The sequence below is a fragment of the Danio rerio genome, chromosome 19, assembly GCF_052040795.2.
Source record: "Danio rerio strain M-AB ecotype USA chromosome 19, GRCz13ab, whole genome shotgun sequence".
Classification (NCBI taxonomy): Eukaryota; Metazoa; Chordata; class Actinopteri; order Cypriniformes; family Danionidae; genus Danio; species Danio rerio.
In genome coordinates this window covers 34,167,501-34,189,003 of record NC_141039.2, presented here as the reverse complement: position 1 = coordinate 34,189,003, position 21,503 = coordinate 34,167,501, and the positions used below count along the sequence as shown (strand labels likewise).

The window sequence follows — 21,503 nt, the reverse complement described above, 5'->3', positions numbered from 1 at the left end:
TTTTCATACACTCAAAAAAAAGACGTTTGTTGTTTGTTATAACTATTTTATTAAATAAGCTGAAACAACACAATGTTGGATTTTTTGAAGGTGACAATTTAATTGTTTTATGTTTAATCTACTGAAATGTGTAAAAACTGCAATGCTAACTTAATTCCTTCATGTTATCCAAACACAAATCGATTGTGCGAAACCATTTTACAGTGTGTCCTTTACAGTGTGTCCTTTAATATGAACATTTATATTACTTAATTTGAACATGAATGTTTTATTGAATAACATTGAGCAGGATGTAAACAAATACCGATTTTATCTAAAATCCACATATAACAATGTTACTCTAAAAAATTTTGCCAATATCACCCAGCCCTACTTCCATTTTATTTATTTTTTTTTTACCACAAATAATTATTTGTATATAGGTAGTGCACTACATCAAGTCTGCATTGTAAAGATGTCCAATTCTCTGTTACATTTCCCTTTCCAGTTATCAGACTTGTACTCCACGGTTGCGAAGAATCCTGTAAAGGAAGCAGAGAACGACTACAGCAGCATTGGAGAGATCAAGGGAATTATGCCGGAGTCGACTTCCAGTGATCTTTACGCCACGGTTGGAGATGAATACTCAATGGTTTCTGGCTCACAGCCTTCAGAGGGGCTTACAGAGAATGCAGAACCCGGGTACGAGACCATCAAGATCTCCAAAGCGTCTGAAGAGGCTCATCTTGGCAATGGGATAGTGGAGCCTGACTACGAGAGTGTGGGGGAACTGGGTCTGAACGGGGACATCTCTCGTCTCTGACTACCCACTTAAGGACTGCGAACACTGAGACAACTTAAGAATTGAAATGTGTGTGGCATCATGAGTATAATGCACTTAATCTTTCCTACAGCATTTATGCACCCCATTGTTTCTGAACATTATCTATTGAAAGGCTTCATCCAACACAGGAAAAGAAGCACTCTTCTTTATGCTACGTATTTTTGTGAATATTTGGGTACGAAAAATCCAAGATGTCCCTTTTATATAAGTTGGCATCACTTAGGATGGACATTTCTACATCACTTTCTTGCTAGAGCCATTGTTTCATCCCTGCTTTATGAAATAGCCTGCAGTAAGGATTTAGCAAACACAGAAGCAGCATCTCAACTAGAGTTTGTGTGTTGTTAATGTCCCTGAAAGCAACAAAGACTTTAAATGATTTCTCTCTACAGCATATACATCCATTCAAACGGCACATTCTCATTCATGTGAAAAATAATAAGGAAATGCAAACAGATCTGCTCTATCAAATGATGTAGAGATGTTAATATAGTTTAAAACATTCTTATATCCTTCTTATAAACAAAGGAAATGTGCTGCTAGACCAAAGATACAAAATTAACATTAATTATTAGAGATAATAAGCAAGAACTTACACAACCTGAAATTAATTTAGTATTATTAGTAATCTTATTCCAGATACTATTGATACTAATTCACATATCTAATTTTTGCATATCCTAATTAATATTCATAAGCTTAGTCTTGGCTATTTGGTGACATAATAACCAGCACATCTGCATCTGTGTAACCCCATTTCCCACATGCCCTCACCACCTTTCAAAACAAAGCGCCAACAATGGTGGTGCTCTTATGAGGAATATTTTATTCATAACACGTACTAGTGGTTTCCACGCACTTGCATGCTGCACCTGCTGTGAGCTTCCCCTTTTCACGTGATTCTAGTTGAGCAACTTACAGAGTTGCATCCTTGTATAACCCCGAAAAGCGAACCAATCAGAAATCAGCAACAGCAGACCTCTCAGTTCAGGCCATTAAGGAACCGCATCCATTCGAATCAGAACTGCTGGAGCATTTAGTTTCACAAGTGCGTAACACATATCAAGACCCACAAGAGGAACATGTAGCCGTCACGCTGAGCTGTTACACACGTTTTATAAACAGTGTGTCAAATCACAGGCTCAGGAGAGGAAGTGACCTTTTAGGTACGCAAAGTTGAGTGCACTTGTTTATGAGTGTGCCAAAAGGGTATTAACGAAACGTTGGCCATTATCTATTGCTGGTGTGAGTTCGAATCATTTTAGTTGTGGTTTTATTAAGCTGTGTTGCTTCAATATGTATGTATTTTATTATTATTATTAATGCAGCTGTATTGATGAGTGTATCAGATACGTTATATATTTGAGATATATCTTGGTTTCTACATGTAATAAGGTACGCAACATTTCAAATGGCTGAAAAGCACAGGGGGAAAGAGACAACAAGGTACTGCTGAACTGCAGCTTTGCCTGGCAGCTTAGCAAATGTACTTTATTATCAGGGTAACACTTTACAATAAGGTTGTATTAGTTAGTGCATTTACTAACATGAACAAAGAATGAAAAGTATAATTGTTACAGACATGTTAGTTCAGTTGTTCATTGTTCATGTTAACTCTCACTGCATTAACTGATGTTAACAAGCATAAATGTGGATGTTAATCTTGCATTAGTAAATGTTAAACTAATATTAATAAATGCTATACAAGTATAGTTCATTATTAGTTCATGCTGCTGAATACATAAACTAATGAAACCTTATTGTAAAGTGTGACCATTATCAGGTATGCAATTAGCTGCCTTTACATTAATGTAGCGGTATAATCAAAAAGCATAGCGCGTCCAGACGCCGCCTGGGATGAATTTCATGCCAAGAGACACTTGTAAATATCCAAACTATCCTATTTTGATCTGTTAAATTATGTCACTGTTTCAGTATGCTTCTGTAATAATTGCCAAGCGCTATCAAATGACAGCACGAGGAACTTTTAGAGTGGGTTAATACTAAAGAAACTTTGACAGTAATTGGAATACATACATTTTCCAGATGCATTTTGTAATTACAGAACGTTTTATGGAGGTTTATTACAGTTTAAAAAGCCAATGATCTGTATTGCTTCGGATTTCTTAAGCAGTGTTTATAATGTGAGGGTTTAAATAAGTGTTTGCTTGTAATGGTACGTCGTGTTGGTACAGGGTTCATATTGCTGAAGATCCTTATTTTATTTAATATCATGGTTAAAAAAAAACTGTCTTGTTTCTCTCTTTAACCAAATTCTGGTGTATTTAGTTGTAAATATGAATTTTGCATTTGTTCATTATTTCATCGTAATCTTTGTAATGTGGTATTTGCTTTATTAAACAATATATAGTCATGCTGGACTCAAAATACATTGTCTGTGTATATGTTTGTCTGCATTTATCATTTACACATCACTGTAAATTGTTGTAAACAGTTCTATATGTAGGTGGCACGGTGGCTCAGTGGTTAGTACTGTCGCCTTACAGCAAGAAGGTCAATGGTTTGAGTCCTGGCTGGGCCAGTTGGCATTTCTGTGTGGAGTTTGGATGTTCTCCTCATGTTCACGTGGGTTTCCCTCACATTCCAATGATGTGATGTACACTAACTGGCCACTTTATTAGGTACAGCTGTCCAACTGTTTGTTAACGCAAATTTCTAATTAGCCAATCACATGGTAGCCACTCAATGCATTTAGGCATGTAGACATGGTCAAGACGCTCTGCTGAAGTTCAAACCGAGCATCAAAATGGGGAAGAAACTTTGAAAATGGCATGCTTGTTGGTGCCAGACAAGCTGGTCTGAGTATTTTAGAAACTGCTGATCTACTGGAGTTTTCACACGCAACCATCTTTAGGGTTTACAGCGAATGGTTAGTAAAAAAAAAATAATAATAAAATGAATAAATAAATAAATAAATAAATATATATATATATATATATATATATATATATATATATATATATATATATATATATATATATATATATATATATATATATATATATATATATATATATATCCAGTGAGCAGCAGTTCTGTGGTTGATGCCAGAGGAGAATAGACTGGTGAGCATCTTGAGCATCTTTGAATGCACAACACATTGAACCTTGAGGCAGATGGGCTACAGCAGCAGAAGACCACACCGGGTGCCACTGAAGCTACAATTCTCACACAGGCTCACCAAAATTGAACAATAAAGATTGTAAAAACGTTGCCTGGTCTGATGACTCTCGATTTCTGCTGCGACATTCGGATGGTAGGATCAGAATTTGGCATCAACAACCTGAAAGTTTGGATCCGTCTTGCTTTGTATCAATGGTTTAGGCTGCTGGTGGTGGTGTAATGATTATTTTCTTGGCACACTTTGGGTCCATTAGTACCAGTTGAGCGTGTCAACGCCACAGCCTACCTGAGTATTGTTGCTGACCATGTCCATTCCTTTATGACCACAGTGTACTCATCTTCTGATGGCTACTTCCAGCAAGATAAGGGGCCGTCATAAAGCGCGAATCATCTCAGACTGGTTTCTTGAACATGACAATGAGTTCACTGTACTCAAATGGCCTCCACAGTCACCAAAGCTCAATCCAATAGAGCACCTTTGGAATGTGGTGGAACGGGAGATTGGCAACATGCATGTCCAGCTGACAAATCTGCAGCATCTGCGTGATGCTATCATGTCAATATGGACCAAAATCTCTAAGGAATATTTCCAGTACCTTGTTGAATCTATGCCATGAGGGATTAAGGCAGTTCTGAAGGCAAAAGGGGATTAAACCTGGTACGTGTAAGGTGAACCCAATAAAGTGGCCGGTGAGTGAAAGTGAGCTGGGTAAACAAAATTTTTCATATTGTATGAGTGTGAATGTGAAAGTGTGTGGGTGTTTCCCAGTACTGGGTTGTAGCTGGAAAGGCATCCGCTAAAACAAATGCCAGAATAGTTGGTATTTCATTCCACTGGTAGCGACCCCTGATAAATAAGGGATTAAGCTGAAGGAAAATGAATGAATGAATTCTATATTTACATGGCCTCGCACTGAATTCAAAGTAATACACCAATAGGCAGTATATAATGTTGATATTTAATCTGTCGATACATCCTACTAAACTTAATTCTCAAGTGTAGAAAAACAATCTGCCATAAGACAGGTTTATTATCATGTCAGCGTGCTGGTATTAAGGGATTTAAAGAACATATTTCACTGTACAGCATACTATTGATTGAATCTGTGGTCAGAGCATTGTGCATTTTGAATGCAAGTATTCCATAAGTGAGCGCTGGCAAACAGGTGCATTTAATAGATTTTTTACCCTTCATAGGTATAAATTGTTTCTTAAAAGATGCCATGCCTTAAGGGGTTATTCTTATAGACAGTTTGTTATAAGCGATTCATGCCCACAAGCGCACAGTAATTATATTATACATTGAGAGGCCATGCGGGAGGAGCGGCTCTTTAAAATGATCAATGCTACAATCGATTCAGAACTCAAACTGAAGGCACACACAGCATATACCTGCACTTGTTTGTGTTTAACTGGACATAAAGGTAAAAATGTCCCTCAATACTTTATAAAACTGCAGTCTCTACAAATTCTACAATTAAAACTGTATTGTAATGTAACAATATTTTAGACTGCTGGGAACATATGCTTAGATAATAATGATTTTATTCATGTTCAGTTTCTTAGAGACTATTATTTTGCTTCAATACCTAGTTTTTTTTTTAATCTTAAAGAGTTTTACATTTATACTTGCATTTAATAAATTAGCAACAATCAGGTTTCAGCTAAAAATAAAATCTGCTTTAATGTTATACTGATGAAACAAGCTCCACCAACATAATGGTTAGTAAATTAACAGCAAATATTTATTTTGGGGTGAACTATAGCTTTGAAGCTTTATAATGCACAAGATTAGAGGATTACATCTGAAATGTTGTCAGTAAATGCAATATAAATTGTAGAATTAAACCTGTGATACTGTCGGTCCCAATAGCCTTGTGGTTAGTGCGTCGACACATGGTACCGAGGTGTTCATGGTGACCTGAGTTCAATTCCCAGCTCAAGGTCCTTTGCCGACAATTCCCCAATCTCTGGTCCCCATACTGTCCTGTCTCTAAATCTATCACAATAAAGGTGAAAACCCCTAAAAAAAATACATTTAAAATAACTGTGATACTGCAAAAATATGTTCCCTTTTGAATTATGTTGCTTTTAGTACTGTTATTACTGCAATTGATAGTTAAAACATTCAACAGTAACATTTTCCTTAAACCAGGGCTTCTCAAACTTTTTACCATGCGACCCCAAAATAAAAATGTCAGTAACTCGCAGCCGGGAGCAGGGTGGCACAGTTGTAGCACATTTGCATCATAGCAAGAAGGTCACTTGTTTAAGCCTCAGATTGGTCAGCTGGCGTTCCTGTGTGGAGTTTGCATGTTCTCCCTGTGTCCCCGTGGGTTTCCTCTGGTGCTTCGATTCCCCCCACAAGTCCAAAGACATGTGGTACAGGTGAATTGGGTAAGCTAAATTCTCAGTAGTGTATGTGTGTGAATGAGAGTGTATGTAACCCAGTGATGGGTTGCAGCTGGAAGCGTTTCCGCTGCATAAAACATATGCTGGAAAAGTTGGCGGTTCATTCCGCGTTGGCGAACCCAGATTAATAAGGAGACTAAGCCAAAAAGAAAATGAATGAATGAATAACTTGCGGTCCCCATTTTTCTTGAAGAAGGTTATAAATATACAGATTTTGCACACACAACAATAGGCCTATATAAACATAAGCATACTGACACCTCAAAAAATACAAGTCTTGTCAGCACCAATAGCCTTGTGGTTAAGTGCGCTGACATATAGAATCTCTGCTCCCAATATTTTCCTGTCTGTAACCTCCACTGTTCTATCCTAATAAAAGGGGGAAACCCCCTCTAAAAACAACCCTATAATTGTTTTATAGTCATTTGTTAATTTGTTTAATTTTTTATTAACCTCAAATCTCAAATCTGATTTTTAATGTTTCAGAGTGCCATAAAGGTTGGCAGAAAATTAATGTGTGGTTAATCCAAACACCAGGTATCGTAATCCAATGGGAAAAAATGGAAAGGATGATGGCTTTTTATTTATATGTTGTTATTTTTTTAATGTACAGTTGAAGTCAGAATTATTAGCCCCCCTTTGATTTTTTTTTATTTAAATATTTCGCAAATAATGTTTAACAGAGCACAGAAATGTTCACAGTATGTCTGATAATATTTTTACTTCTGGGGAAAGTCTTATTTGATTTATTTCAGCAAGAACAAAAGCAGTTTTTTTATAAAATAAAAAAATAAACATTTTAAGGGAGAAAGGTAAAATATAGAAGTGGTGTTTTACTCTTCTCAAGTCTAATTTGATTGTAAGTAGTTGTACTGTAGGTAACAGTTGCCACCTTTTTGGGCAATACAGTTACTTTTAGCATAATACATTTCATACTGGCAGCTAGCTCTTCGTAACATGGTCACATGGCCCCACTGAAGCTATGCATGGCTGCGCCTGGTGAGTAACTGGATGGGAGACCACATGGGAAAGCTAGGTTGTTGCCAAAAGTTAGGGAGGCCAGCAAGGAGAGCTCAACTTGCTGTCTGTGTGGGTCCTAACGCCCCAATATATTGATGTGACCCAAGGTTAAAATCTGAGGATGTCCTTCGAAAAAGACTATCCATCCTGGCCAAATTTACCCACTGCACTGGCCTCTGTCCATCATGGCTAACCATCCTCATATCATAATTGGCTTCATCAATCTTCTCTACACTAATCAGCTGGTGTGTGGTCTGCGGTCTGGTGCAATATGGCTGTCGTTGCATCATCCAGGTGGATGCTGCATACTGGTGGTGGTTAAGGAGATTTTCTCCAAAAATGTGTAAAGCGCTTTGAGTGTCTAGAAAAGCGCTATATAAATGTAAGGTATTATTATTATCAGTAAACTCTGTGAGGATGCTGTTAGTTTTAGTGCTTTACACTGATATTACTCGTCATTTAACATTTTTGGCCGTACCTGATGTCTGCTTGATAAGGTCTATTATTGAATATTCACACTTCCCTATGACAGTTAACCAAAAAAAAAAAAAAAAAAAAAAGCATATGTGATACAATTAGCAGATCCGTATTTATATTATTCATAAAAATAATTTGAAAAGTACCCAGATTACATGTATTCTTGAGAAATCCGCATCTAGGGAACAGGAGCCACAGGAGAGTGAATGGTAGCGATACCAGAAGTAATATATTGTAAAGTTCTGTTTCAAATATGGTACCTACTGACAGGGATTTCAGGTGCAGCCTACATGTTTCACTGATCAAATTACGATATTCATTTATGACTTATCATTTATGACCCTAGGTAGGGCTGCACAATATATTGTTCCTGCACCAATATCACAATGTGTGTATCAGCAATAGTCACAACACAGGCTTAGATTATTTAATAAAGATTAATGATATTATTATTTTAAAATAATTTTTACAATGACCATGATATTTTATGTTTGATTGTGCTGCTATTATACTGTAATTAATGATTTTTGCAAACGGACTGCATAGAAAAAGACTTGATCATTCCAATCTATCTAAATAAATGAATTAGTCGAAATCTGGTGAAATTATACACATATCGCATTATCCATTCATTTATTCATTGATTTATTAATTCATTCATCCATTCATTTATTCATTCATTTTTCTTCAGCTTTAGAATGAACCGCCAACTTATCTAGCACATGTTTTTACGCAATGGATGCCCTTCTAGCAGCAACCCTGGGAAACACCCATACACACTCATTCACACACATACACTACGGACAATTTAGCTAGCCCAACTCACCTTTAGCTCATGTCTTTGGACTGTGGGGGTAACTGGAGCACCTGAAGGAAACCCACGCCAACACCAGAATCAGAATCAGTTTTATTGCCAAGTTTGCTTCACACACACAAAGAATTTGTTTTGCAGCTTCCAGTGTACATAAAGTGACAACACAAAACAAATATGGAAAAAAAGAAATACGAAAAACATTAAACAGAGATGCAGTCAGTTAAAAAAAAATAAAATCTGGATGTTGAGTTATATATACAGATTTGTTCTAACATGGGGAGAACATGCAAACTCCACACAGAAATGCAAACTGACCCAGCCGAGGCTTGAACCAGCGACCTTTTTGCTGTGAGGCGATCGTGCTACCTACTGCATCACTGTGACGCCCATATAAAAACAAAATATTGCAATGTCAGATTTTCCAAAATCGCACTGCCCTAACCCTAGGCCACAAAACCAGACTTAAGATAGAAAAACCAACAATACTTTGTCTGGGTCAAAATTACTTATTTTATGCAAAAAGTATATAATATAAAATATTATATTATATACTATTATATTAAAATAGCATATAGTATAAAATATATATTATTATGAGATTATGTCCCATGACAACATTTTGTAAATTTCCTCCTTTAACATATATTAAATTATTTGATATATTATTATTTTATATCTAATTTATGCTTTGCTAATAACTTAATTGGGACAACTTTAAAGGCAATTTTCTCAAAATTTAGATTTTTAGTTTGAAATCTTAAATTCCAGATTTTTAAATAAATGTAGTTGTACTTGGTCACAATTTTCCTATCCCCAAAAAAACATATATATTATTTACTCAGCTTTCAGGTGACGTATAAATCTCATAAATTTAATAGCAAGTTAAAAAGTACAGTTCATCCACCAATTCTGTCATCATTTACATTGAAATATAGAAATAAACATTACTATGCAGGTAGAACAATGACTAATAACATTTTTATGTGATATCCCTTTAAGAGGTCAACATTAACAAACACAACCACCTTCAATATAACAAATATAAAGCTTTAACTGTTTGTATTATGGTCAGCCAAGTTTCTCTATTTGCTATGTGGTTTTACTTAAACAGTTTATTAAATCAAAGACAGATCTCGTCACCCCAGAGGACCCACGGGAATCCCTGCCGCCTGTCAATCATTCTCGCCGGGTCACACACTCGGTTTTGACGGTATACTATCATAATCATCATCATCACTGTCATTAATGTTATGAGCACTGACCTACCTACATAATACCTACTCAAAGACTATCCTCTCCCCATCCTTACGTCATTGTATAAATCGCAGAGCCCGTTGCTTGTGTTTGGAGGGAAACTGCAGATGAAAGAGAGCGCGAGCGAGTGGAGGCGTGTGTGCCGTCAGCCAATCAGAACGCACACTGGCTGCGCGAGCGCACATGTTTACAGGCGACATTCCGCCGGTACGGCCAATGGCTCTTGAAAACACGAATGGATTATACGGAATGGAGCCGTTCTCTCGTGGAACAGGATTTACTGTGATCTGACTTTAAAACCAGCTATTAAATCAACACTATCGACACTGGAGATGCTATTTGATGCATTAGTATAAGTTAGTTCTCCAGTCGTCCATTTTCAGGTTGTTTGTTGTTACATAAATGCCCGTGCTGTGTATTGTGAAAAACACACAGTGTTTATCAATCCAAAACTGCTGATCCGCTCCGCGTTTTACCACAGTCCATCAGCTTTAAGGGAACGGCAAGCAAAACAAACAGGTCGACAGAAGAAAGATATCGGTTGCCGGTCGGTCGTACGGTCAGACGGACGAAGAGGTTATCAAGCGTAGCTCATTTGCATGTCGTAACCGTTCGCCGGTCTCGTGTTCCGAACATGCGCGCAAACGCCGGTGAATTATGTGGATGCGGTCCAGATATGTGGTAATGTTGTCGTATTTTTTGCATGTTCGGCCCATGATGACGGTCGGTATGTTCGGGTTTTGTCAGCGTGATATTTTTTGCTTTTAAAAGGCACGTTCTTGTGCAACGATCGAAGTCATTAGATTTACGCATTTGATTGATATATCAACTATGCATACGCGGCGGCTGGTGAAGCGCTCGGTCATTGGAAGCCGCGTGTGCGCGCCGGGTTTAACAGGGGACGCGGCTCCGCTCACGGGAGTCATCCAGGCTGTCAAACAAGACAACAGGGATGCTTCAACCGGCCATCGGCGCAACGTGTACACCGTGCTCATGCAAGACGGGAGCGTGAAAGAATATTCAGAGGAAGAGATTGCACAGATGACTGCGAAGGCGCCGCTGAAGTCGAGCCTGAAGGTGTGTGTGTGTGTGTGTGGTCAGCTGAGCTTGTTGTTGTTGTTGTTGTTGTTGTTGTGTGCACCTTGTCGCACACAGTATTGTTTACATTGCATTGAGATATTACTTGTTTGATAGTCCAAATCATTTTCATTTGAAAGTGAGAGAGCAGATATTGCAGTATAGCCTCATTATGCTGAGGCAAGAGCTCCGCACTAAAATGATTAAGGAGTCGTTGGCTCTCTAAATTAAACATTTAGCTGCCAAATTACTTTTTAGTTACCAAATTATAGAACCAGTGTCCATGCTCTCAATTTGTTGAACTCCGACAGTTTTGATCCGTTGTAATAAAATTGGATCAAATCTAAAAACTGGCAGTTCATTCCGCCGTGGCGACCCCTGATCAATAAAGGAACTAAGCCGAAAAGAAAATGAATGAATGACTCTAAAAACCGAATCAATGCCTCTTGCAAAGAACAGCTTATCTATATGAATTGCATGTATCTTATAGTTGACATGCACTGTAAAAAATACTGGGTTCCACGTAATTGATTTGTGTTGGGACAACTTAAAGGAACTAAGTTAGCTTATGAGTTTTTACAAATTTAAGTAGATTGAACATAAAACAATTAAGTTGTCCAAAAAAAACAAGAATTGTGTTGTTTCAACTCATTTTAAAAAAGAAGTTTGAACAAATAGCAGACTTATTTTTTGAGTGCAGTCACTATGTGGTAAAGGCTTTAAAAAATACTGATTTGGTGAGTTTAACTGGCTAAAACAATTTAAACGTTATGCTTTTTGTCATTTTCATGACCGATTAACTTGTAGTCAATCATTTAGGCTATTTTTAATCTATTGAACTCACTTATGTAGACTTATATCTTATTTTACATGTAGTAATAAAAATAAAATAAAAAACATTCGGCTCAATTCTAATGACTGAAGTCTACAAAAAGTGATCAGTTTGTTTCAATCGGACATAGCCTAATAGAAAGATGACTCGCAAGAACAGTGTTGTCTGTAAACGATTCGCTCACCGACGAGCCCTGCGCTTCTATTTCATGAATCTTTTAGACCTGTTCGTTAAAAAGAGCCTGTTCATAAGAGTCGTTTGTTCACAATTCGTACATCTCGTGCTGTGTTCATTTCATTCAGCCAAGTGAATACAACACAGCACATCAGAAAGGTTTAAATGCGGTGTGGAATACAGAGTAAACAGCAAATTAACTCTCATATTCAATCTGACCAAATGGACAAGTTTTGCAAATATACTATATTTATAATGATTGTCGTAAAATAATGGTTTGTTGAATTTAAGGCCGTCTGTAGCCATGTAGGGCCCGTCTAAGCCGCTGATTATCTGACTTTAGTGGGTGGATAACAGTGGAAAACAAACAGCTCTGCAGCATCACGCGCAGGAGAAGCTTGAGCGCGCGCTCGCGTACAGCAGCCTCCGTCTCTCTGCAAACCGGCTCTTCTCTGATCTCAGTGTTTTCGACATGCAGGGCTTTTACAGTTATCGTGTTTCAGTAAATATCGTTTAATGCTTTAGATCGAGCTCAGTTTATTCACTGAGCTCATTGTGATTACACAGTTGGCTGAGTGGGTTGCTGCTTGCACGTAATTGTGAAACACAAAGGTTTTTTTTTTTTGCAATATAATGACCTAATTGCAGTCATCAAGTTATACAGCCTGAGGTGCCATATCAAAACAAAGAGGGTCAAAACGACAAGAACGGTTCCATTTCAGAGCTGTAAGACTTGCTTTCATGACATCTGAATTGATTTGAAATAGAAAATAATTATAACAAATGATAGTAAATAACAAAATCTACATGCACATTCTATTGATTTTAAGTATTTGTAAAAATGGGATGCTTGTTTTTGGCAAGTGCAACGCCGCAGTGTTGTTGTCATGTACTACATCTGCACCCCAGTCAGGCTGAATATGTAATCAGAAGCAATAATTATGCTTTTGTAATGTAACTCGAGCAACTGTTATATACAACACATGCTGACGTACACTCTGGAGAAATAAAGTGATGGGGGGGAGTTAAGATGTAAGCAATGTGAGCACGGAGGGATAGGGTGGAGGCTAATGGTCCCGGAGCAGCTGCTCCATAACGGCAGCAAAACGCAGCACTACAGAGGGTCATGCTCGTAGAATCTGGGGCTTTGGCAAGGCGCCTGGATTCCCAAACGAGTGCCATTCGGTTTGGGGGAATGCCACTTGTTGACTTGCATAGTAAGGGGAGGGGGCTTCACTTTAAGTGTATTACAGTGTGGCATTTCCAGACAAAGGCGGGCTGGATTGTTTTTGTTCCCATGTTGTTTCCACTGCTTAATATCAAAATTTAATCAACTCACACAGACCGTCTAACAGTCTTAACTCTTCATGCACCAAGGCTTTTGTTGCTGTTGTAATTAATTTGCATGAAAATTTGGTCATCATGGATGCTAGCCAGTTACAGATGTAGATAAGTAGTTATAGAAAACCATCACAGTTTTTTGGCAGTAGATATCATAAATATTTAATGTAGCATCTAACACGTGTGCTTGATTTCATTGTGAATATTCAAAATATTTAAATAATTAGATAATTAAATTTGAAGTGCTCATCTGTGTGCATTCTGGTCTCAAATCTAATTATTTTGTTTTGTATTAGATCAGTCAAGATCTGTTTAAATTGGTTTAAATCTTTAACAAAAACAAGATCTCATTTGAATATTTTGACTGGCACATGAATTGTGACCCATATTTGATCAGATTTTGGAGTCTTTGCTCCACATGAGGTAGAAAAAGCTGTGACCAGTTAAAAAAAAACACGAGTGCACCAAGCCAAGGGTGTGTGTTTGTGTCTTGAAAGAGAAAGACAGAACTTAATAGTGTGTGAAATTTAAATTTGAACATGTCAGCTGTGCATTTTTGATTTGACGCTTGAAGGTCTTGCACAACATGGTACCGCTTTAACAAATCTGTTCATCTCTTGAAAACACGCCAAAGCCTGGCATTCATCTCATATGTGGAATGGTATTATTCCTGCCCTGATTGCTTTAAAGGAAAAGATCAACCAAAAGAGAAAAAAAAACTTCTGACATTTTCAGTCTGGTTTTCATAAAAATAAAGCAGTAATAATATTCTGGTAAATATAAACTCATTTTAAAACTATGGCTGATAAATGCTAAAAAGGCCAGATATCACAATATAGTTTTTATTAGTTTTTAATAGTTATTACTATATTAGTTTTTATTTTTGCTAAAATGATAAATAACACACAAAAATGAAAAAAAAATCATATTATATTTGTGAATTAAGACATCAAATATACAGCAGTAGTCTATATATGTAACCCACCCGTCCTACTGCACTCAACCCGCGCTAGCTGACCTCCATTACACTCATCTCCATAAACCTCACTCCCATCCCGGACGAGCCCCCAAATTTAACCCACTGGTCCTACTGCAACCAACTCATGCTGAGCTGGGATCGACAGACGGTTTTTGTTTGCATGGAAATTGGTTGCTCTAACAAGCAGACTAAAGACTACGGCTTCTAGATATCACAATTATGTTTATATTTTTGCTAAAATGATAAATAATATGTTTGTAAATATTATGTTTGTGAATTAACGCATCAAATATACAGCAATATACTATATGTATGTAACCCACTGGTCTTAATGCATGTAACCCACGCTAGCTGGCCTCCATTACACTCACCCCCCTAAACCTCACTCTTATCTTGGACGAGCCCCAAGGGTAACCTACCAGTGCTTCCACCCAACTCGCGCTGAGCTGGAATCGTACCGACGATTCTTTGTATGAAAGTCGGTTGCTCTAATAAGAAGACTAAAGACCATGGCTTCTAGTGTCTGTCGCTAGAGCATCTTTTGTGATCAGAGGAGTGAGGTTTACCTGCATAGCACTTCACTAGGTAGCCTTCGTTACATATTATAACTAAATTAAATGAATAATAGTTTGATTATAACAAATGAATAAATTTGTAAACAAATAAATGCAGTGCTATAAGGAGTAGTAAACTTTAGTCATGAATGCCTTTTACATTTTTGGATGTGGGTCCCCATCCCGGACGAGCCCCCAAATGTAACCCACCAGTCTATTGCAAACCAACTCTCACTGAGCAACAATTCTTTGCATGGAAGTCGGTTGCTCTAACAAGGTGACTAAAGATTGTGGCTTTTAGTGTCTGTCACTAGAGCACCTTTTGAGGTCAGAGGAGTGAGGTTTACCTGCTAGCCTCAGTTACATATTATAACTAAATTAATGAATAACAGTTTGATTAAAACAAATGAATAAATATGTAAACACATAAATGCAAATAAATGCAGTGCTATAATGAGTAGTAAACTTTAGTCAAGAATACCTTTTACATTTTAGGATGTTGTTCCCTTGCGTAAGGCTGATATTTCATATTTTGGTGTCCATAGCATTTACAAGTTTTAAACCTTTTACATAAACCATTATATATAGACCTTGTTGGTGCTTGTATATCTTTTTATAAATAATTAGGAGGCCCACTTCTAAATCACTGCCATTGTATGGAAAAGAGCAGCCAGTACATTCTTCAAAATATCTCTTTTTGTGTTCAACCAAAAAATAAATAAATAAAGATTTCTAAAGACATGACGTTGAGCTTATGATGACAGTTAAAGATAAAAAATTGTATTTATTCTATAGAGAAATTGTTAAAATAACCTCGCTCATACTAGTCATCAGCTTTAATGTTTTGTAATAGCGTTTTCAGCCCTTATCAACCTGGATCAGCAATGAGGCAGGTAATCCATCCATTTTATGTTTAACTCCATTATAGTCCGTAAACTCCCAGACACTCAAAGCTCAGCGTTTACTCTCTCTCAGTCGAGCTAATCGCGTTACGGTAAGATAATGATCTGAATTGCACTGTTAGATCATGCTCTCCGCTAGTGTATGCGGTGATGTGCGTCGTCTTGGCCCCTGTTTGCCCTCTCCGTAGCGTGAGGTTTAGTGCACCGCAGCTTTAGTCACAGTGCAATTGCACAGAGTCTATTGCTGCTGTGCAGATGAGACGTGCGAGAGGAAAAAGCTGCTCGTCTTTGCATTAGTGTGGTCACGGATGGTGGCTTGTTGTGCTAAGGGGGAAATGGCAGAACGAGGGGGATTTATTTTTCTTTTGTCAGCAGCGCAGATCTGCTAAACAAACACGCCTGCAGATCAGCAAATAGGATTTCTTCATCCTGAGCATTGTTAAGGTGTTTGTATTGACCGATGCGTTAATTGCCCACAGCTTAAATACAGCGTAATGCTCCGTGATTGCAAGCAAACAAGGCTCACAGTAGGGGTCTTTAGCATTAACAGCCCCTGTAGTTGTAAATGAGGCATCATTGACTGGAGTTGAAGTTTGTCGTATGTACTGTAAGTGGAGATTTATGGCTCGTTTGGAGGAAACAGATTTTAAAAATATGTATTGTAAGTGAACTCTACAGACACAAATTGATTAGGTGTGACAAATTGGCGGTTATGGATGTGACAGTTGATGTGTGTATAAACTCCAAACATAAATTCACATAGAAAGTATATGTTAACATTATATTCACACATCTGTTTATGTTTTCCAAAACAACTAACCACAGAGTTATGGGATCAGAAAAATATCAATCTGTACACATTTTTAAGATTTGAAATGAGGAAAATAAACATGGGTTGTGGATGTAACCAGAAAAGTCTTTAAGTTTACAACATACTTTGTAGGAATTAAAATGCACAACCAAAAAGAAACAATGCTAATCAAAAGGATAAGAGGTGGCTCTCAATAGCCAAAAATAATTGATTTAAATTTATTGACATTTTTGTAGTTATGAGGGAGAAGCTTCGTTATGGATGTGGCAGTGAAAAGTGGTTAAATTACCACTTTTGTGACTTTGCTAAATCATATATAATTGTTCAAAAATGCTGGCAGAGAGATTTTTAGGTATTTTTATCGTACTGTAAAATACAAGACTTCACAAAAAAACTTAAAAAAGGTTTTGCTTAGGGCTGGGCGATTAATCAAAAACGAATTGACATTGTCATTCAGAAGCTATAATCGATGTAATTTTTCCAGGTTGATTTTTTTTAATTACTTTCTCTGTTACGTCACTTCACTGAACTAAAAAATGTTCTGCACTCTGCAGCCACATCTGATCTCTATGGCGTTATTTTAATTAAAAAAAGAGTGCATTTATGTAATACGAGTATGTGAATCACTTTGTTCATGTGCCGATTTCCTCTGTTCGTGCACAACTTGAACACTCTCAAATATACGTATCTGATTTTTATACTTTTTTTTTTTATAAGAAAGAAGTGACATTTCATTTTAGGCAATGTGTGTTTTAATTTAAGTGTTCAGCGTTGGTGTTCAATAAATTATCCTACATAATCAATCAATAAATAAATAATCAACAATCTCTCACTTGTAATATGTGAGCATATTTACTAAACTTGTCAAGGAACTATTAAAAAAATAAAAATAAATAAATAAATAAATAAAAGAATCGTTTATTAATTGTAATCAAGTTAAAATGTTCAATCTATTTTGGGCCAAATCGCCCAGCCCTAGTTTCGATATTTTGGTAAATACTTTTTCATCGCAAGGTTGACATTTGCATGGAATTAGTCCAAAATAGGGGTGAGACAGATAGACCGATTTATCGTGATATTTCCGGCCGCAATATATTATCGATACTCTGGCGCCAAGTATTGATATTTAACTAAATGTTTAAAAGTTTAATTGTTTAACTGCAACTGTTTGTTTTGACAGTTTTTTCTTAAATGTATTTTCCACAAAATTAAGTTGCTGCTGCTATGACTGACTTCGAGATGTGAGCATTTCAGTCATTTTTAAGCTTTTTTTTTACATTGTTGCAGATCTATAAAACGATCCGCTAATAAAAGCAATACATCTTATAACTTTAATGCATTTTTTCTCTTCATTTACAAGAACCGTGATAAATGGATGGTTTTCTAGTGATTCTATCCCTGAATCACGGATATCGTGATATATCAATATCGGGGGCAAAATATCGTGATAATATTGAATCGTAAATTACCGTGATTCCCACCCCTAATTTAAAAGTGTATTTGGAATAGGGCTGAACAATATATTGTTTGAGCATCCATATCGCAATGTGTGCATCCACAATAGCCAGAATTAGATCGTTTATTACAGATTAAAAGATAGATTAAATATTATTTAAAAACTGACTTGTACAATGATGAGGACCATGTTATTTTACGTTTGATTTCTCTATTTCTGTACTTGAATTTTGTTATACTCCCCAAAAAACATTTTTTATTTATTTATTTATTTATTTATATCTTTATTGTATTTTAACTTTATACTTAGATAATACAAAAAATAAATAAAAACAACTATTTTACATCAATATGTATGACCTCTTCTTATTCCTCTAGCAACGCATTTCAAACTCCAGCATTTTTATTTTTGCTCTGTCTTATTTATTATGTTGGCTTGAGAAAGCCAACATACTGTAATGCTACTTAAACTTATTCTTATTATTATTCTTATTATTATTCCGGCTTCTGACCTAAAAAAAGCAATCGCTTCTCCTCCCAGGACTTAGATGCTACAAGCCCCAAATTTGGTCAAAAGCTGCCTTCTGCTCATGAGATGGTTGCTGTATGTCCTCATGCCGATAAGATTTGTAGTTTTTGAATTAAAAATTTTTTTATTAAAAAATTGTATCGAGTATTTGGGGCATATAAAAAAGTATACAATCCTCAAATTTGGCCAAAAGATGTGTTTGAAATTACTGATAAGTGTCATATTTATTTGGTGTAATTATAAATAACAGTTTTCCTATAAATATTTTTTTTATATTAAATTTGTAAAATTCAGACTCAAAGCGTGTCAGAGTGTCCACAAGATGGCGCCAGAAGACTATTTTTGAGCCCTTTGTAATTTAGTACTGGCCCTTTAAGAGGCGGGGATATCCGTGTTGACTGTTTTGAATCTACAGAAATTCGGGCTCATTTCAGACGTGCTTGTTACAACATTTGAAGCTGAAATTGCGACCATTTTGGTCGCATATGCGCCTGAAAATTAATCTATGCGACCTCATAACATATTTGGGCGCATTAGTGCGACTGCAGATGGTTGTAGTGCGACCTGTTTTGATTTTTTGTAAAAACGTGCTGAATCGCTCTTCCCTGCCGCTATATTGGTTCATATTAGCTGTCAATCACTCAAGGTATTCCGCTGTCAGATGACAGGGAAGGAGCTTTTATGACCACGGGAAATGCAAACGGCTGAAGAGTAAAAACTTAAAGCACCCAGGTTTGCAAACCCCACCTAAAATTGAGGTGTAGATGAGAGAGATCGTGACACGTCACGTGGTGAATAATGATCCACCAGCTGAGATCACTGAAACTGCGGCTCATAACAAAGACCAGTATTGCGCCGATGGTTAGTGCAAGAATCCTGCTCTGCCTGCTCATAAATTGGGTCGGCTGACTCGCCAGCTTTTCCACAAACACAGAAAAATGAAGATCATCTCAGACTGAACCTTTAAATTGACACAAACTGAAACCAAAACTTTTAAAGAGTGATAGAAGTGAGACTTTACTTTCTTTCTTTTGTCTATTCTTTTTTGAGGTGTATATTATTTTTTTATTTATTTACTGATGACTGCTTTGCAGCTTTCATCATTGAATTGAATGATTTATTATAATCTTTTGTTTGTTTTGTAGCAGAAATATTATTTATTAAATTGACATGCATATAAAAACAGCAGTACAAAATCAATATTTCTTACTGCAATGCTTCATTTTTGTTTGATGCAAACTATACAATTATTTTTCATAAAGTAACAGACTTTTTATAGCAGATAACCTACATTCATGCACATTCAAGGCAGTATCATAATGAGAAATGGAAATCATTACTATTATTGTCATTTTCATCATCACTAATATTCTATAATTATTAGACATTCATTTTAGAATTATTGCACACAAATATCAATGTCTTCGCAGCATTAGTTAGATAGTTGTTTCTGGTTTTTGTCAGTCCTATTGATGTTGTTTTAAAATACAATAAATCCCTTAAAAAGCAATTTGCAGCAGTGCTCATTCATTTTTGGTGGGAGCTCCTAAATTTTTTCTGGTGCTCCTAAATTTATTTTGGTGCCCCTGAATATTTGAAGTTGGGAGCACCGGTGCTACCAAGTAAAAAAGTTAATTTCGAGCCCTGTATATATATATATTCATACAGTTGATGTCAGAATTATTAGCTCCCCTGTTTATTTTTTCCCCAATTTCTGTTTAATGGAGGGAAGATTGTTTCAGCAAAAAAATAATTAATAACTGCTTTTATTCTAGCCGAAATAAAACAAATAAGACTTTCTCAAGAAGAAAAAATATTATCAGACATACAGTGAAAATTTCCTTGCTCTGTTAAACACCATTTGGGAAATATTTAAAAAAGGGAAAAAAAATCAACTGGGGGTTAATAATTCTGACTTCAACTATGTATATATATGTGTGTGTGTGTGTGTGTGTATATATATATATATATATATATATGTGTGTGTGTGTGTGTGTGTGTGTGTGTGTGTGTGTGTGTGTGTATATATATATATATATATATATATATATATATATATATATATATATATATATATATATACATACACACACACACACATTTATGGTTAGGGTTATAAGGATTATTTTTTATCCCCCTTTTATGTTGGCAAAAACATAAGTTTACTTCAGATATTTCTTTCAAAACAGAATATTCTGTACCGCAAAAAAACCTTCTCCTCACTTGTGATAATGACAATGAAAGCCAAGCTTTTGGCCTATGCTGTACCAAAAAAATAAATAAAATCACCCAGGTGATGACAATTAAATATTACGATTATAACATTGTGTTAGTGGCCAGTGGGGTGGAACAACGTCATTGGTCAGAATTAACCACGTGATGAAGACGGCCTAATATTGTATTTAATGCGATTTTCTTCCTGTAAACTGTATATATAACTATATAACTATATATATAACGCTGCAAATTACTGTAAATTGACTGTACTCTTTATTAACTGCAAAACTGATAAGACTGATTAAATAAAAGACAAATTAACTAAATGTATGTGCTATTGTTTCATTAGTATTTTAATTTAATATTTTTCTTCATATGATATTTATTATAATGTAATTTTGTTCAGATTATAATATATACTATAAATACTAACTATACTATAGTGATCTGCATTAAACAACCTGAACAAATCAGTTCTCTCTCTCTCTCTCTCTCTCGATTTGATCAAAAATGTAAATGAGGCCTTCCGATTAACAGTCCAGTGGACCCTAGCAACAGCCTAGAAACCACTCAGAACACCCTAGCAACTACCTAGGAATGCCTTAGCAACATCTTAGCAACCGCCTAGCAACCACTTCTCAACCGCTGTGCTTCCTGCCAACTGCCTTCGAGTCCCCGGCGCAGTCAC

General features: G+C 36.3%; 3 protein-coding genes across 6 annotated transcripts in view; all 3 read left to right on the top strand.

The window, feature by feature from the left end:
- The window catches only part of pag1 (phosphoprotein membrane anchor with glycosphingolipid microdomains 1), a 101,808-nt gene extending 98,597 nt beyond the window's left edge, over positions 1-3,211 (top strand). For both annotated transcript variants that reach the window (XM_087295879.1, XM_087295880.1), the window contains one exon: positions 488-3,211. In XM_087295879.1, the coding sequence (XP_087152005.1) occupies positions 488-802 (315 nt within the window). In that variant the 3' untranslated portion in view covers positions 803-3,211. The remainder of the gene's footprint in view (positions 1-487) is intronic.
- The window catches only part of hpca (hippocalcin), an 802,490-nt gene that overhangs the window by 677,792 nt on the left and 103,195 nt on the right, over positions 1-21,503 (top strand). The window lies entirely within an intron of this gene.
- Positions 10,432-21,503, top strand: part of znf704 (zinc finger protein 704) — a 92,876-nt gene continuing 81,804 nt past the window's right edge. For 2 of the 3 annotated variants that reach the window (XR_015516005.1, XM_087294603.1), the window contains exon 1: positions 10,467-11,021. Coding sequence is in view for 2 of the 3 variants with exons in the window: in XM_087294603.1 (XP_087150729.1) it covers positions 10,776-11,021 (246 nt within the window). In the remaining variant the exon portion in view is untranslated. 3 annotated transcript variants of the gene reach the window in all.